Source organism: Phyllostomus hastatus, unplaced genomic scaffold (assembly GCF_019186645.2).
Source record: "Phyllostomus hastatus isolate PE091 unplaced genomic scaffold, TTU_PhHast_1.1 phas_scaffold_501, whole genome shotgun sequence".
Lineage (NCBI taxonomy): Eukaryota > Metazoa > Chordata > Mammalia > Chiroptera > Phyllostomidae > Phyllostomus > Phyllostomus hastatus.
In genome coordinates, this window is record NW_025334033.1 from 51,061,492 (window position 1) to 51,079,695 (window position 18,204).

The window sequence follows — 18,204 nt, forward strand, 5'->3', positions numbered from 1 at the left end:
CCGCCTGAAGGCGGAATTGGGGTCTCCTCTCTGACCCATGGGGCAGGCTCCCCGGTCTCTGCGCCCTCCCGGGCTAGCTGGGGAGGGGGGTTCTCCATGCTGTTTCCAAATTGCCCTAATTGGCAAGGGTGTGCATTCCACCCTCTCCCCACCCCCTTCTCTGCTCTTCAAAGTCTGAAATCACAAGGTAGCGGGCATGGTCCAGAGGGGGAGTGGGTCACCGGGTCCCCGGCCTCAGGCCCACTGCAGACTGCCGCCCTGCCCCTCTCCACAGCCCCCGCAGGAGCGGCCTCTGGTACAAGAGGCCCACCAGTTACACGGCTAAGATGCCAGCCAGGCAACCCTGGTTGGAGTCCACTAAGCCAGCGGACCAGTATCCTGAGGTTTGTCTCCAGAGATGCCCCAAGTGGGGCACAGCATGGCAGGTCATGAGTCGCAAAACTTCAAGGTCGGCTCAGCAGGTGGCCAGCAGTCCAGGGCTACTGTGACAGCAGGCGCCCTTGAACCCACCTGGGGCGGGGTCTGCATTCGAGTTTGAGTGTGTACTCGACAGGTCGCCGCTGGCCGGTGGCTGGAGGATGGACTGGTGGAGGGGTCCGAGCTGCCCCGTAGGGTGAGAGACGGGTCCTGTCCCTCCCCTCAGCAGTGACTAGAAAGGGTTTCTCCAAAAGCTGGTGGGGAGACCCCTTCGCCCCTCCTGGGCCAGGGCGATGATCACTTAAGCGGCCCAAGGGAGGGGTCGGAGCAGGAGGCGCAGCTGCCCTGCATTCTCCGCAGAGGGCCACTGATGGGAGGGGCCGGCTCTGGGGGCCAAGAGAGGAGATCCAGACCAGTGCAGCCACTTCCATCGCCCACTCCGCTCCCTCTTACCCCACCAGTGTGCTCCACTGGACAGGACTGAAAAAGGGGTGGGCCTTGAGTCTGCTGACACCGCCTTTGCCAGTGCCCAGGCGCTGGCTGGGGTCGAACCGCAGGAGCTGCGGAGAAAGGCCCAGTCGGCGCCCGGCAGGCCTGCCCAGCCCCACTGCCGAGGCACGGGCTGCCCTCGGGGGACTTGTCACCGTGGCCCTGGGGACTCACCCCCCGGCCAGCCCTGCCACAGCATCCCCGTGTTACCCTGGGGACCATTGGTGTTTGGCCACCAACATGGAGACACTGGGAACCTCCCGCACCCTCATTAGCCACCTAGTCGCAGTGCGTTCGAGCACACACGGGCTCTGCCCTCCCGGTGCCCACCCTAAGGCCACCCAGCCGAGCGTGCCTCTAGCTGCCAACCTCACCTCAGTCAGCAGGGAGGCTGCGGGGCCACTGAGCCCCTCGGGCAGCTGGAGCTGGGTGTGGGGCTGGATCCCTGAGGGGTGGCTCTGGGACAGGGCCTGGGAAGACACAGGGAGGGGCCTCTCAGGAGGCAACCCCCAGAAAGTCTGCACACCCCAGCGCCAGCCGGGACTTTATTTGTCCCTGTGTCGCATCCCGAGGGGGCGGTGATACTGAGCCTCATCGCTGCCCTGCACTTTGGCTCTCCTGTGCGCCAGACCACTCTAGGGGCCTGACAGCCATCCTCCAGACTTGCCCACAACCCTCTGAGCAAACACAAGCATCTGCATTTGGAAGACGGGAAGCCGCTGAGAGAGACAAAGGGACCGATGCCGAGATCAGGGTTGGAACCCAGGTCCCTCTGGCTCCGAGCTCGCTGGAAGCATTGCTCTTGGGTTGCATTCAGGGGCAGGCACTTCAGGGAGAGTGTTGGAACTTGTCTCCTTAGAGAAAAAAGCATCATCAGGGGCCCCTCATTTGGCAGCAGGCATGGCCTGCTGCCGCCGGGGCCAAGGCAGGGCCGCGGTGAGGGAGGGCGGCAGGGCCTCTGCCCTCCAGAAGCGTGCGGCTTTGGAAGCAGGGACGTCTGTCTGGAGGTCCGGGTGAGCTGCAGGGAGCCACCCTCCAGGAGGAAGGCCAGAAGCTCCGGGCCAGCGAGGTGGTGGGGGACCGAAGCAGGAGGGAGCCGTGGTGGCCTGGTGAGACCTGGACTTCAGGTCACACTGCATCCCCTCTGGCCATTTCCTGCTGAAATGCAGTTTGGCCTTCTTGCCGCCTGACCTTCTTGACCTAACCAACCCCAGGGGCCACGCTGAGCTCGTGGGGCCCGACGGCGCACAGAGGCCGCCATCTGGAGCAAGAGTGTCTGCAGGGGAAACTCTCAGCTCTTGGCTGACCCAGGCTGGACAGGACAGCTGCCGGCCGGGATCAGGGACGCCCTCTCTCCTGTTCCTCTGCCAGAGTCAGAAGGTTGTGGGGAATGGGAAGCGGGCAGTGCAGGGAGCAGCTGAGGGGATGATGCAGGCACCTTTCAGGGGAGAGGGGCTGTGTCTAATTCTACCCCTAGAAACTGCCCCTGACCCTCTCAACTCAGCTGTCATCCACTTACATTGACTGTCCCACCCGCTACAGCCACTAGTATGGTGTGGGGCGACCAAGTGCCGTCACGGCCTGGGTGGCAATGGCTCCCTGTATCTCTCGTGGCCTGTGGGGGTCAGCTGGGGAGGGGGCAGCTGTGCTGGCAGGACATGTAGCCCCATAGCCAGGATTTAGAGAACCAGTCAGCCTCAGCCCGGACACCAGCTGGTGGCACTAATAAGCGCAGGCCACCCTGTGCTCAGTGACACCCACCAGGGCCCCACACCTGGCCCAGCTACTCACCGTTCCAGTCAGCAGTTCATACAGCAGAGACCCAAAGCTCCACCAGTCACAGGCTTCGGTGAGCTCGGCAATCCCACCCACCTCTGCGGGAGCAAGCACACGCACGAACGTCCCAATCTTGCCTGAGAAGAGGGTCTTCCCTTCACTCGTTCTACTCGGCCTCGGGCCAACGCCTCTAGGGTCCTGCCCCCTCACCCCGCCCCCGGCCCCCACTTGCCTGGAGCGCTGTAGAGGCCGTCCACAGCCTCCCTGCAGCACTGGGGCTCCACCTCGGACCACTGGCCAAAATATGTGAGCCGGATGTGACCTTCTCGTCCAGTGTGTGCCCGGGGGGGATGGAGTGGGGACAAAAACTTCATTCAGTCGTTGAGCAGCTGGCACTGGGGAGGGGACTCCAGGACTTCCCCCAGTAGGCACAAGGCAGGAGCCATTGGCTTCCCTAAGCAGGGCGCCCCTGGGGGCACGGAGCCCTGAGGCCCAAGGACAACTGGGTGCTCAGAGGAGCTGCTGCCCCGGACTCATGGGGGCGAAGGGGCTTGTCTCCCGGACTCAGCCTTGGTGACTGGGCAGAGTCCTGCGGGAAGAGGCTGGCAGGAGGCGGGGAAGAGGCAGGTAGCCTCTGCCATGCCCTTGACTTCGGGGAACTCTCCTTCTCTGTCTTGCGGCTTTGGGGCCCCCAGCTGAGGGGTGGGATAGGAGAAGGCAGCCCACTCCCCTCCCGCCAGGCCTGGACACCTACCTGCCTGGTCCAGGAGCAGGTTCCGGGGATTGAGGTCCCGGCACAGCACCCCCTGCTCGTGCAGCGCCTCCAGTGCCACCAGCATCTCGGCCGCCCACTGTGTGACCTGCTCTTCCCTCACACTCCAGGCGCCCCCGCCAGGCCCCAGGCTGGCCCTGTGCACTGAGGGGCAACTCTGACCTCTACCTCGGCCACAGCCCCCCAGCACCCGGCCAGCCCCCTCACGGACCCAAGGGAGGCCCCAAGGGGACCCCGTGTCTGAGTTCTGGCCAGGTCCTCGCCGGGACTGGAGGTGTAGGCGGCCACTTGGGGCCTTCGGAAGGTCCGAGGAGCAGGAAGTGCTGGTTCTGGCTGAGGGTTCACCTTTCTCCTCTCTCTGGGGTCTGCTGGATGGGGCCTCCCTGGCTGGGGGAAGGCTCTGACGAGTCCAAGGAGGCCCCAGGGGAACTCTGTCCTGCAGGCGGGTGTGGCCCGGGGGCGGCAACGCTGGGGTCCGGAGGCTGAGGTGGGCGTTGAGCTGAGCCTTCATCCTCTCCAGGCTGGAGTCAGGCCTGAGCCCAGATTGCTGGGGGCGTGCCTGGGAGAGCAGGTGGGACCAGAGCGTGCCTCCTGGGCCACGCAGAGGGAGCAGCGAGCGTGGGGACAGGGGAGAAGAAGAGCGTGGACACCAGGTCCCCCTCCCTCTGTGGCGACCCTCTGCCTTCCAGGTCCTTGCCCTGCTCTGCCCTCCCTGAGCCTTAACCAGGAGCGACCGCTCCTCTCCTCTCACTCAGAGAGCACCAGCCTGCCCGCTGGCACAGGGCAGGTGCTTAGCCCCTGGGGAGAAGGGAAGTATTGCTTACGTCCTTGGTTCGGGTGTAGTTTTACCAGTGTTCAACAGATTCCACACATATGTTTTAAAACATTTTAAGAGAGAATCGTATAATGAAGTTTAAGTAAAAGAAAAGGCGGCCAGGCAAGGACCTGCCATGACTGTACGTCATGACCAAGGATGTACACTTCATTAAAAAAACTCATCACCGTAAGAGGCGGTCAATAAATATCCGCTACGCGACCCAGTTCCTGTCCTTACAGCTTCAGAGCCACCATCCCACGTGGCCACTCTGAGGGACGGGCACAGACTAGAAAGCTGAAAAGAGCCCAGCCTGGAGGACATGGTGACAAAGGGGACATCCGCATAAATGCGCGCTGCCAGCCCAGGCTGTGAGCCTCCTCCCCGGGACACCCTGCCCGCTCAGCACCTCGGAGGCCCCCGGCAGCCCGCCCGGCCCCCCAGGCAGCCCGCCCCCCCCGACCCCCCCTCCCCCTGCAAGGCTGCGCCCCTGCTCTGTGCCGCACACCTGGCGCAGTCACCCCCTCCCTAGGTCTTGGCCGTTAAAGGAGGTGAAAGAACAGCACCCCACAGGCGCCCCACCTTGGATGTGCTCCAGGTGCAGGAAGATGGAGTCCTCACTCACGAAGTACCGCAGCAGCTTGGTCATGTAGGGGACGCCGTGCGGGATGATGGTCAGCCGCTCCCGGCTCGCCAGGTGACACCTGGACAGGCTCTGAGGAGGGGGCAGGACAGAGGTGGCTGTTAGGGGAGGTCAGAGCTCCAGCTGCAGGGGCAGCCGGTTGAGGGGCGGGAGCCCCGTGAGGAGCTGCTGCCTCCGCTCTGGCCCTCCCTCTGGCCCTGCCCTGGCCCTCACCTCTGTCTCTGCCGTGGCACCCAGGTCTCCACGTTCCGGGCCGAGGAGGACAGTAAGTGTGGGGTGTCTGGGAGGCCGGGCACATGCTCAGGGGCAAAGCAAGTGGCTTGGATTTGGAGGGACCATGGGCTTTAGATACAGGTTCTGGACAGGGGGTTCCCCAAAGGGTAGGAGTTTCCAAGAGCTGAGACAGTCCCAAGGGGAATGCAAAATGGCAGGGGGCTGGGCGGCACCTGCCTTCACCACGAAGGTCCCTCCAGTCGCTGGGTCCTGAACCAGCTGCACCTGCCAAGGTCCAGGAGGTATCGGTTAAGGCACATGCCAGTTCCCGGGGCTCTGTGGTCCTAGCCGCCCCCAGGCTCCTCCACTGAGGCCGACTTACTCCAGGGGCAGGGCAGGGGGTCTGGGGGTCTTACTCCAGACCCCCAAACTGACATCAATCCTGTCCTGTTCATTCACCCTTCTTGAACCTGCAGGTTTAGCTCATATGCCACCTCCTCCAGGAAGCCTTCCCAACCCTCACGTTGGGCTGGGGTCCCTCCTTTGTCTCCAGGGCTATCTCAGCTCCCCCTAGGGGAACCGTATCCCACTGTGTCTGACGCCCCGTCTCCCCACTGCACTGCGAGCTCCAGGAGGGCAGCAACCACGGCCCAGCTCTGTTTCCAAAGCCTGCACACCACAGGATGTTGTAGGCGCTTCACACACAGAGCGAGTGGTCCACCCTGCAGGGTCTGAGGGTGTCACACATGGGAATGACCTCCGAGCCAGTTGCCTCCTCTGATCTTTTATTTTACAGGTGAAGACGCTGAGGCTCGGAGAGCGTGGCCCCAGGCCACCCACGGGCCCAGCCATGCCCAGAGAGCCTGGGCCTGGCGTGCCATTTCACGTTGCCTGCCCGGCCACCCACTCCTTTTAGACAGTCCTTCTCCGGAGGCCGTCTTTGGAGAGCAGCCTGCTCCTGCTGCTGTTGGTTCTGGTTAGAGGCAGCGGTCTGCCAATCGATGGGGTGGGGCCTCGTATGAAGCTGGGCCCTGGACTGACTCATCCTGTGGTGGGCAGGGGCGGACCGCAGCCACGGGAGAGGGCATGCTGAGCACGTCAAGGCAGGAAAGCGGAAAACTCGGCCCAGATGTGGGGCGTGTGGGGGAGGACCCCCTGGCGGCTGGCCTGCCCTGCAGACACTTCCCATGGCGGTGGGTGGGAGCCCAGGCCGAGGTCGGGCCGCTGGGCTGCGGTGGAGCCTGCAGCCCTGGGTCGGCACAGGGGTGAGATCTCGGGCAAGTGATTTCCTCATCTACCAAAGAGCAGCTACAAATGCCCCGCTTCCCTCATCACTGGTTTGTTGAGGCCTGAAGAGGGAAGGCCCATTGTCAGTGTGAAGGCTGTGAGAATGCCCGTTACCACATCTGCCAAGACACACTACCTCTCTGAACCTCATTTTCTGAACTGCAAGCTGGGGTCTGGTATAGAGGTACCCCCAGCGGAGGTCACCGGGAGGCCTCGGTTAAAGCCGACAAAGCAAACGGAGTACACCCTCGATGACCTTCGGTGACGGTGACGATGACACCTCGCCCTGGCCAGAGAGCACTTCCTATATGCTAAGTGCTCTGCACAGATTCTTTAAGTTTGGTCCCACCTCCTAGGTGAGTGTTACTGCTGACTCATTTCCTTGATGAGCTTCAGAGAAGTTATGTTGCTACGGTCCCTACTCCTAAAAAGTGACACGGCCGGGATCTGAGTCCCAGTGGGCTGATCCGGGAGACCTGCAAACTGACAGGGGGCGATGGGGGGCAACGGGGGGCACAGCCCACTGACTTTGGCACGTGCCTTCCCCTCTGGGCCTCGGTGTCCCCATCATCCGTACACGGAAGACCAGACGAGGCCCTAGGGCCCTTCCTGCAGCGGGAGTGAGGGGCGCCTTCTGACCACCAGATGTCTCTCCTCCAGCAGCCAGAGCCAGCCCAGCCCGGCCTCACTCCTTCCCCACATCTGCACAGTGCTTGGGAAAGAACCTCCGGGGTCATTTGGGAGAACAGCGTTTCCCACAAGTCCTGATACATGGATAATTCCCCACTGCCCCTTGCCAAGTGGGATTCCCTATCACTTCGTCCTGGGCAAGGACCTACCATTCGGAGTCCAAACGCCGGCAGGGGAGAGAGGGGAAGTGAGAAAAGAACACTGACCAGCACACTGAAGCGAGCGGGTTAAACTATGTGTGTGTATTAAAGCCCACCTAGCTAGAAAGAATTAAGCCAAAACATGAACGGTAATTATCTCAGAGTTTGGAGGATGGTGGGGAATTTCTTTTTTTTCTGTTTTAAATTTCTCTTTGATGACATCTCAAAAGGGTGGACATTTTCCCACTAACCCAAGCAAACCAAAAATCCCCTTCCTCTTTTGCTCATTGCCATGGGGGACAGACCACCAACTGGCCACATGACCTCTGTGAACCTCACGCTCGTTCCCCGTAAGACAACGATTAAAATCCCGCACCATCCAGCAGGACTTTCTGGAACCTGAAGGGGACACGCAGCTGCGCCGTCCAGTGTGGAAGCCGTCAGCTCTGGGTGGCTGTCAGGCCCTTGCAACGTGGCTGGCGCAGCTGAGAAACATAATGCTTAGTTCTACTTCATTTTCATTAGAGCAGTCTCATGTGGCTAGTGACTCCCACACTGGACTGCTGCGCAGTGTAGCGCTCCTCTCCCTAGGGCGCCCGAGGAGGCTCCGTGCGGCACCTGTGCAGGCGGGCGGGCGCCTGACGGATGATGCGACTGGGCCGGTGGAAGGCAGTTCTGGGTGTCGCCTCTCGCCTTCTCAAAAAAGGGAAAAAAAAATTTTTAAAGGGCCCACTGAGTTCCTGGGAGGTGAGGACAATTAAAGCTTTGGTGAAACACATTAACCCTTTCTTTAAAAATGCCCAAAGTATCGAAATCCCAGGAGGTATCGTCACAGAGCAAACAAGCCCCAAAGGTTCAGGTTTGCAAAATCCCAGGTCCACGGCGGCCGGCTCCGTAAGCCAGGCGGGCAGGGCGGGACGGGAGCAAACCCGAGGGAGGGCCAGCCGCCTGCAGCAGGCAGCCCTCCTCCGCTCCCCGCCACTTCAAGGTAGCCTGAGCCAACATTTCCAGATCTCTTGATTTTTCAGCAGAAGCAGGGTATCTGGACTTATATGTGAAAACTGCCACCTTTCAAATGTTGGTAATTAAAAATGACAAAACAACAACATCCCTGTGTTTGAGCCAAAAAAAAATGAGAAGCGATTTGGAGGACCTTTTTCTTCCCCACCCTTGACTCAGAGTCTGGCTCCCGGAGGAGGCTCCCAGGCCCCTGGGTTCCCCGAGGGCTGACCCTGGCCAGCTGCCTACCTAGTCCCTGACCCACCCCCTCTGCTTGCTAGTACCTCTGCGGCCCCTAGAGACCCTCTCCCAGCCCAGTCGCCCCTGACCACTGGGCATCTCAGGTGGCCACTCAAGACTTCCTGAGCCAGCCCTCCCTTCGCCCCTCCCCAGCTCTCCGCCACCGTGGGCTGGCACTGCCCTCCCACCTGGATCTGCCTGGGCAGAGCTGTGGAATGGGACGCTGACTGCACACCTAGGCCGGGCTGCTGGGACCGGGGCCCAGTGTCCCTAACACCTCTCCTAATTTGGGGAAAGTGGTGCTCCTTGCTTGGGAATGACGCAGGAGAAGGAAGCAGGGTCTCAGGAGGGCGGTGGAGCAGGTAAACTGGATGCCCAAGAAAGGGTACGAGAGGAAAGGAAGGCCGTCTCAAGACAGATGGCTGCTTTCCATCTGCACAGGGCTCAGAGTGCTGGGTTCTGAAAACGCTTCGCACATGCGTGTCCTGGGACTAAACAATGCAGGCCCTTCCGTCCCAGACCTCCCGCTCCAAGATGCAACGTGTACATCTGCATCCTAAAAGCTCCCCAAATTCCTATAATTTAGAAAAACAAAGTAATGTTAATTTAAGTCACTATTTCCCAAACTTGTTTCACCTGGAAGGCCTCTCTCCACAGCACCCCTGGTTCAGCGGGACCCCAGGTGGGGAAATGGTGGTGGCGGTCACCTCGCCAGCCTGTCCATGCCACGTGGACCTGGCAGTGGGAAGGCAGGGCTGGCGGCATGGACATAAGCTGGCTGGGCCTTGCTGGCAGATGGGGCCCGTTCCAGGGAGCTGGGAGCAGCAGCTGGAGCCAGCCGGGGGATGGGAAGCCGGCCTGCCTGGTTACTAGCATTGGTTACTAGCATTTAGAGCCGTCAAACATCTTAGCGTGTGCCAAGTGTTTCCCCAAAATTATTTCATTTTCGTTCCCACAGCACCCGCGGGGGGAGGGCCCTCACCCCCCTGAAAGGCGAGGAAACGAGCACCCAGAGAGGCGAAAGGACGTGCCCTCGGCCTCATGTGCTCTGCTCGGACGGCACTTCGTCCTCCGGCGTGTGCGGACGCGCACACTGGCCTCCTTCTCTCTGGGGCCTGCAGGCCCATTGAAATCCCCACAAGAGTGTTTCAGTTACAGATTCCTGGCTCCGAGGGCCTGGAGTGGGGCCCAGGCATCTGTATTTTTGGGAAGCTCCCCAGGTGGTTCTGATCAACAGCCAGTTTGGGAAAGAACCGCTTCAGTGAGTACTCCGGTAGCCCTCGGCTGGGGCAGGGGACGGTTGAATATTGGCTCTGTAGACGAAAAGGGGGCCACACGGTAAACTGGACAAGCTCAGGGGAGGCCAGTCTTGTGGGTCCTACAAGCTCAGAGGCCCAAAGTGACCACAGAGGATGGCCTGACCACTGACACTCCTAACTGAAAGCGGGTCGTGGCGGGCGGGCATGTCCTGGGCCTACGGCCTCCTTGGCAAAGGTCAGTCTCTGCCTAAGTGAGCCGCAGGTCTTCGTGCCTCTAAGATAACATACCTTTGAAATGTCAGCGCGACCTCCTGTCCAGACCCCTCAGAGCACAGCCTCGAACCAGAGCGTGAGACCACAGAAGCCCTCGTTGTTGTCTCAGCCCCTGCACACCATCTCCGTGTGCTGCGCCTGTTGCTTCACTGCCCTGCAGCCGCTGGTGTGAAGCAAGGAGGTGTCTCTCTGGTTTACTTTTATCCACTCCCAGAGACGCCCCCGCTTTGCTCTCTCCCGCCTCCCTCATCCGTCACCAGGGAATTTCACGTGACACCTTTTTGTTTTCCCTTTTGAATCTGGCGCATAAAATAAGTGGTAAAACTGTCATTTTGGGGAACATTTTCTCAGTCCGTTGAGACTTTGCTTCCCGGCGATTGTCAGTGCGATTATCAAATAAAAGTCACAGAAATTCGCACAGGTTCAGACGATTCTTACATCGACGGCTCCAACCTCATCTGGCCCAACTGCCTGTCCTCCTGATTCCTCCTCTGTAACGAGTGTCCCGGGTGCAGGCTGGGATGTCAGTTCCTGTCTTCCTGTCTGCCCTGGGAAGGGGTCAGACGGGAAGGCAGGGAAATGAAGGGAAAGGGCCCCAGATGGGGTTGGGAGGAGGGTGGGGCCAGTAGAGAAGGGGCACGGCTGCTAAGGCCCGGGATGGTGCGCGGGCCAGTGTGGGTACTCTGCAGGGCAGGTTTCTGGAGATGAGCACCTTCCCGCCATAAGAACTTCTCAATGCTCAATGGGGGGACTCTGGGCTGCAGCTCTGGGGTGCAGAGTGGGTGCAGGGGAGGGACCCGCGGGAAGTGGGAGTGAACCAGGCAGAGCATGCTGCGCAGGATGCCCTGGGCGCAGCATCTCCTGTGGCTCCTGCCTTGAATCTCCAAGGGAGCAGTTTCCTGTGCCCGAGCTGGAGGGCTGTGTGTCGGGAGCTGACCAACAGCTGACCTTTGACACAGTCGGGTCGGGTGAGACCCGTCTGCACAGCAGAGGTGACTGTGGCCGGATCTCCTGCCTATCTCCTCCTGCATGCCTGTCCCTGCTAGCAATACAATAGGTGGTGGGATTTTTAGATACCTGTGTGTTATAACAAAAAACTATACGATGCCTCTGATTCTGTGCGAAATGACTTGCTGACCACAGAATAGAGACCCCTAGCAACCCTAATACTGCCTGCTTCCCCCACCTGGGAAGTTAAGGACAAAATTAAACTATGAGCAGACCAACTGCCAGAGCGCTGAAGGAAGCTGTTGCTAGGAATGTTTCTTGAGGAGTCACCACCTGAGAACTTAAGATTTATTAGAACCACTACCCTTCCCATACGATGGACAGGAGTGTAAAGAAGCAAGGAGTTCTAGTTGAAAATAATAATCTCAATACATGGAAACGAACACAAAACATGCCCCCCCGAAGATGTATAAATCAAAAAACCTAGGCAAAAAAACAGTTACCTAACTGAGACAAATTTAACCTCAAAAGACAATAGTTGATTTCTATATACCTATAAATCACCCCTTGCACCCTTTTAATTTAGACCAATCCTTAGAATCTTAATAGATACCTAGTTACTAATTGGCACCTGAAAGTTTGTGCCCATATAGCTTCGTTGGCTATCTGATTGACAACCCTCTTGGTCAAAATAACCTTTGTTTAATATGGTTGATCTGTGGGACCTCCTGTACTTTTCGGTTATTTCTTTGTTTAACATGATTGATCTGTAAAACCTTCTGTGTTTTTCGAAATTATTTCTATGGTAACCGTTTCTGTTTTAATAATCACACTATGCATTGAATGTTGTATAACCTCCCCTATAAAAATAAAGATTGATTTTTCTCGGTGAGTCAGTCAGGCTCAAAGAGCCTGGCTGTCCTCCAGCACCCCACCGGGCGTCTCGCTTCAGTCGCTTCGCCTGTGCCATGCATCCTTCGGGGACCCTGAGACCCCGCCGAGGCTGGACCCCGGCAGCTGTGGACAGGGGCTGTCTGCCACCTGCGTTTCTGGTTTCCTTTCCGGGACCTGACTGGCGCATGCTGGGGTAGGGAGGGATGGGGAGTCACCGGGCACAGCGGCTCTCTGACCCCTTCCCGTCCCCCTCTGAAGGACTGGGGGCAGCTGCTCTCCCTGCCCGCACGTCACCTCCAGTGGCACACACCATTTCCTCCCACACGGCAGGCTCTGATACTCACCTTCTCGATGACCCCGATCACCCTGCAGCCCCTCAGCTGCTCCAGGGCAGAGCTCAGAGTGCGGATGGGCCGGAGCCTCAGGCTGCTGAAACCCTGCGGAGGTGGAAGACAGGCCACACAGCCTCAGGGCCCAGCCTTCCTCAGCTCCTGCTTCTCACCAGGCAGTGGGCGGATCTCCAGCAGCCAGAGAGCACAGGGAGTGGGCAAGAACGGGGTACGGTCCAACCTCACCTCACAGGGGCAGGCTGAGCAAAGAAGCTGGTCCTGACCGAGGCGGGGGTGGGGCACACTGGTCCGGGCTGGCCACACTGCCCTCTTTTGCTTAGCCCCCACCCAGCCCCTCACCAAGGCTCAGGGAGTTCTTAAGGTTTCAGCAACTACCTTGTGGAGGCCCCATCTACAAGAGGCAGATGATCTCAGGGGTGGGGAAATAATCGGGGAACATGTGGATTCCAGGGAACCTGCCTTGGAGACCAAGGACCTTGCCTTGCAATATGCGGTGAGCCCAGGAGGGGCGTGCGTGCGTGCGTGTGCACACCTGTGGGCGTGAGAAGCGTGCATGCATTTTCCAACCCCTGTGAGTGCCCACCCGGTCAGGAAAAGCCATATGGGGAGAGCATATGTGCACGCCTATGTAGGCGTGTGTGTGCATGTGCACATGGGGGTATTTGCGTCTGCCCCACATACTCGCTGAGGCCCGTTCAGACACAAACAGATCTGGGAGCCCTGGAGGACGTACTCATGAGAGCTTGTGTACGAGCCATGTGTGGGGGCGGGGGGATGTGTGTGGACTCTGTGGGTGGGTGAGACTGGACTGGAGATGATTCACTAAGTGTTTGAAAATGAATGAACTCTGGAGGGTGTGGGAGGGAGAGGAAGCCAGAAGGAGGGGGGAGAGGCAGCCCCGGTACACACCCTTGCAGCCCTGCCCTGCAGCCCAGAATGTGATGACACAGCCCACCGGCCCGTTGGGGTGGGGGACTCAGCTCTCTCCCCTCAGAGCCCTCAGATCCTTGCGGTGGGTGGGGGGGTCTACTCACCGTGCCGGGGCTGGCCCCGCAGCCCAGTGTCCTCTGCAGGTGGCAGTTGAAGATCTCCTCTGCCCGCCGCAGGTACTTGGTGATTTTCAGCTTTACGGCCTCGCATCGCTCCTTGTTGGGGTCGACTGCGGAGGGAAGGGGTTTACCAGGACCCACCCCTGCCCCCACTCTGGCTGTGTAGGGCTGGGGTTGCGGCTGCCGTCGCCTGCCCTTCGCCCTCCACCCTCCATAGGACAGAGAGCCCATTTCCGAGGCTGGTCAGCGATTCTGACCCCATGTCTGTTCTTGAGCCCCTCCTCTGGGTGGAGACCAGTGGGGAAGGAGGAAGGAGGCTGACAGGAGAGGCTGGGAGCTACGGTCACTCGCGCCTACAGCACTTTACAGTTGGGACCCGCCACCTTGCTGGCAGCCATCACACCCTGGGGAGGGACAGTGTGGGGATTTCCACGTCCAGTTTCACAGGAGGAGACGGAAGCTCATCTCTGAAGCCCAGTGTGGAAAAGGCCGGAGTGGGGATCAGAATCAAAAGACAAAGGAAGTCGCAAGACAGGCCGACCGACGCCCAGGCACTGAGGGGTCTCATCAGTGGGAGGGCGGGGAGCATGGCTCAGAGCTCCACTCCCACCCCAGCCTGGCGGCCGCTTCGGGGCCAGCCTCTCCCCCAGGTTGGAAACGCCTTCCTTTGCCCTGAACAGGCCTCTCCCCTCACCTCCAGGCCCTCGCCGGTCTCCCTGGAGCATGGCCCAACCTTTCAGCTGGACGGTGTGCCTACTGTTCCTCAGTGCTCAGGTTAGAGTTGGACTTCTAGAAAACCCCCTGTGCCAGCTTGCCCTGGACTCAGTTTCCCTCCCTTCACTTCCTCCTCATTGCTCTTCGTACCGGGGACTATGACTGTCCATCATCAGTTCATCGGGCTCCTCCCCGTGGGTGCAAACCTGCAGAGGGCAGGGTGCAGCCCAGCTCCAGGGCCGGGCCCGCAGCGTGGGTTAAGCACACTGCCTCTGGGGCCCAGCTTTGCCACTTGGTAGCCAGGGAAACTTAAGCGAGCTATGTAACTGCCCAGTGCCTCAGTTTCCTCATCTGGAAAATAGGAATAAAAATTGTGCCTACACACTTGGAACGACATGCAACAACACATGTACTACTGTCTTCTTTTACCATGAGGCCCAAATGGGCTAACACAGGTGAATGAGTAAACACAGGTAAACCAGGGCCTGGCGTGCAGGAACTGCTCAGTAAACACTGGCTATTATTATCGTCTCTCACAGAGGCTCCGTCGGCCGTTCACCCAGCACGGATGGACAGACGAAGGGAGGAGCTCCCGGTTGGCCCCTCCCACCAGCCCCTGTCCCCGCCCAGCCCGGCGCTCACAGGGCATGCCTCGCAGCAGAATGTCCACGCCGTTCTGGTAGTGGTTGAAGGCTGCCTCGTAGTCCTCACTGACGTCACGTTCCAGGGCCAGCCGGATCTGCGTGGCTGCATCCACCAGGTAGTCACGCTTGGTCACGTCAGGTGCTCCCGGGGCCACCCGGGTGCGAATCTGCTCCAGGTACACCCGGGCCTGGGACTGCGCTCGTGAGCAGGGCTTGGGCTCCTGCCCAGGGCCGGGCGGGCACTCGCAGGCCACCAGGCTCATGGCTGCGGCCCCGCAGGTGAGACCTGGGAGTGAACGAATACATTAGGGAGGGTCCAGTTGGGAACGATACCCCACTTGCAGCCTGGTTTCCTCCAGTAAATATTCAGAGACTAACCCTCACCTCCAAGGACTGGAGGGTCAGAGCTAGTATGGGTCAAGTCCTTTCACGGAGCCAGGTCTTTCCTAAGGGGTGGTAATAGAATAACAGCGTGCTTGGAGCTCCTTCCTTTGACTCAAATTCAGTTCAGCAAGTGTTTCTCAGGCACTTACTACGTGTTGATGTGGGAGACCCAGAGTTACCTTCACGAGGCACAGAGCAAATTGGCGTCTAGCACACGGTAAACATATAAACACACAGAGCCACGCAGTCCGAGGCAGGAGCCCCGGGCTCAGGGGCCACTCCTCACACCGTCCCCTCCACCCTGCCTGTCCCCCCAACCTGCTCCTCCAACAGGAACCTCAGTCCTTCATGGTTCAGTTCCAACCAGGACGGATGGCCCCTTTGTTTCCCCCAGTGCCCAGGGCAGTGTGGTCAGGAGGGGGGACTCCCACAGAGCCCAGCAGAGAGCTGGGCACAAGGCCAGGCCCTTAAAGCCTGTGGACAAATGAAACGACTGAGTGGCAGATTCTGGGTAGACTCAGAAGGAGGGCAGGGCCGCCCCAGCCTTTGGGGGAGGATGGTTCTGTCCTCCTGGCTTTGTCTCTGAGGCCAGGAGGCCACGTGGCCTCCAAAGACCTGACAGCAGCTCCTTCCTCAGCCGTGTGTGACACAAGTGGCCAAAGGGACTGAGAAGTGGCTGCTGCAAAGGAAAGGGCTCAGCGAGAGGCGGGCAGAGCTGCTCGGCCCCTCAAGGCAGGGGCACCTCTGCCTCCTCAAGCCCCACTGGGAAGGGGCGGGGCGAACTTCCAGCCGCAGACCACATCTGCCTCTACAGAGAACGGGAGGAGAGAAGGGGATGGGGAGTGGGGCGGGAGGGAAACCAACATCCCAGGGCCAGCGGGGAGCTGTACCCTGGCCAGGATGTGGCCAGGAGGTGAAGGGACTTGGTCCGGACATGCCGCCCCGAGCCCGGTGTTGGGGGTGCCAAGGCCGATGGGCTGGGCTGCTAGAGTCAGGCCCCGCCTTCAGGGGCCAGCCCCAACCCCCCGGCCGGGGGCTGCAAGAAGAGAGCCGCATGGCTGCTCCCCCCCCCCCCCCCCCACACTCGGAAAGTGGTACGTCCAGCCCGTGAGTCCCAGGGCGCCAGGGGCACCGCCCGCAGGGGTCTGGCCAAGGAGGTGGGCTACGGGAATGAGGGGAGGGGCACCCTCTCCTGGGGCGGGGAAGGTGAGGAGCCCGGCAAACACAGTACCTGCCGGAGCCAGAACTCAGACCGCGTGGCCAAGGTGCCGCCGCTCACCCTTCACCTCCGCGGGGCACCGTGCACCGCGGGGCCCGGGCTTTGCGCCCTCCAGCCAGGTGCAGGCTTCTGGCCCGGTGCAGCCAGCCATTGGCTGCAGATGAGCTCATCCTCCGTTAGAATAAACCACCAATCGGTGCCCAGATCGGCTTCTGCCGGCCCTTAAAGTCGCAGCGTCTGCGGCTCAGAGCCGGGGCGTGATGGAAGGGGCCAGGGTTGGGAGAAGAGCGTCTGGCGCATACTATTGCGCAATAAGTATTTGCTGAATGAATGAATGAGCTCTGAAAAATGAGGAGGAATTGACTAAGAAAAGTACTTGGAGAGGGCAGCCCGAGGAGAATGTTCTGGGCAGAAAAACACGTATAAGTGCCTCAACAAACTAAGGGAGAAAAATAACATCTGTGCATCAGAGGACATAAAATCATTTGATAAAGTTTAACACTCATGAATGATACCGACAAACTCTTCACTTAACAAAATCTAAACAAACTCAGCCCTGGCCCAGTGGCTTGGGGCTGGGGCGTCGTCCCACACACCGAAATGTTGCAGGTTCCGTCTCCAGTTGGGGTGTGTAAGGGAGGGAACAGACCGATGCCTGCCTCTCTCTCTCTCTGTCTCTCTCTCTCTCTCCAATGAACATATCCTTGAGTGAGGATTTAAAAAAATCTAAACGAATTCATGAATTTACTCCTTAGCTTGACAAAGGGCGGTCCACTGGAAAGAGCATGCATAGCGAAGCCTACAGCGTGTGCGGTGGTGGAGCGCTGGAAGCATCCCCGGTCCTGTCGTCCTTCTGCTGGGCGGCGGGGTCACCCTGCTCTCGCCCCCGTGGAAGTTAGGCTTGGCCATGCAAGTTGCGTTGAAATGCTGGTGGGCAAAACATGAGTGACTTCAGGGCAGACTCTCTGAAAACCAGTCCGTAATTCCCCTGCCCCTTCCTTCTGTCACAGTTTTCATGGGAGCACGTGTCCATGGAGACACAGAGCTTCCGTCAGCCGAGTCTCTGAGAAACAACAGTAAAGAACTCCTCCCTGCTCCACGGCTTGTGTTGGGCAGGAGGCGTGAGTGAGTAACGAACTTTCATTGGGTGAAGCCACTAGATTTTGGGGTTGTTTGTTACTGCAGCACACCTTGACCTGTCTCGAATGATACATCCCAGAAATGAATCAATAAACGCTTCAACGATACGCTGGCAGTTACACTTAGTGCAATAAGACATTAAAAGCAAACTAAAGGTTTAAAAATTGGAAAGGAAGAGGCCAGATTGCCATTATTTGGGATGATGTGATTCTCTACCTGGGAAACCCAGAGCAACAACTGGTGAGTTCAGCAAAGTGTCAGGATGTTAGACCAATATTCACACATCAAGAACTTTCCTATAGCCCTGACTGGTGTGGCTCAGTGGCTTGTCCACAAACCAGAAATTTGCTGGTTTGATTCCCTGTCCGGGCACATGCCTGAGTTGCAGGCCAGGTTGGGGGAGTGCAAGAGGCAACCAAGTGACGTCTCTCTCACACATGGATGTTTCTCTTCCTCTCTTTCTCCCTCCCTTCCCCTCTCTCTAAAAATAAGTAAATAACATCCTAAAAAGAACTTTCCTATATATCAGCAATAACAATTTGAAAATGTGATAACAATTTTTAAAATCCCACCCACCATAGTCACAAAAACTATGACATATTTAGGAATGCAGTAATTAGAAATACATGAAAATCTTTCTTTGTGAAGAAAACAAAAAAATTGTATTGAAAGACAGAAAAAGACCCAAATAAATGGAGAGCTGTATTGTGTTCGACAATGGTGTGACTACCACTGTAAAGATGTCAGTTCTCCCCGAAGTAATTTAAAACTTCAGTGCGACGCCAATCAAAATACTACCCAAGGGACTCTTCATGGGACTCAGAACAGGATGCTTCTAAAGTTCATGTTT

General features: G+C 58.7%; 1 protein-coding gene across 1 annotated transcript; it reads right to left on the minus strand.

The window, feature by feature from the left end:
* Nucleotides 1–667: 667 nt before the first annotated feature.
* On the minus strand, nt 668–16,345 carry RPS6KL1 (ribosomal protein S6 kinase like 1). Its single transcript, XM_045823004.1, has 11 exons — nt 16,227–16,345; nt 14,610–14,897; nt 13,239–13,363; nt 12,199–12,291; nt 5,362–5,409; nt 4,851–4,983; nt 3,437–4,045; nt 2,915–3,004; nt 2,698–2,780; nt 1,281–1,376; nt 668–977 (listed from the first exon to the last, which is right to left on the minus strand). Exons 2-11 carry the CDS (start codon nt 14,872–14,874, stop codon nt 867–869), a joined length of 1,653 nt encoding a protein of 550 aa, XP_045678960.1. The 5' UTR covers nt 14,875–14,897; nt 16,227–16,345; the 3' UTR covers nt 668–866.
* Nucleotides 16,346–18,204: the final 1,859 nt, after the last annotated feature.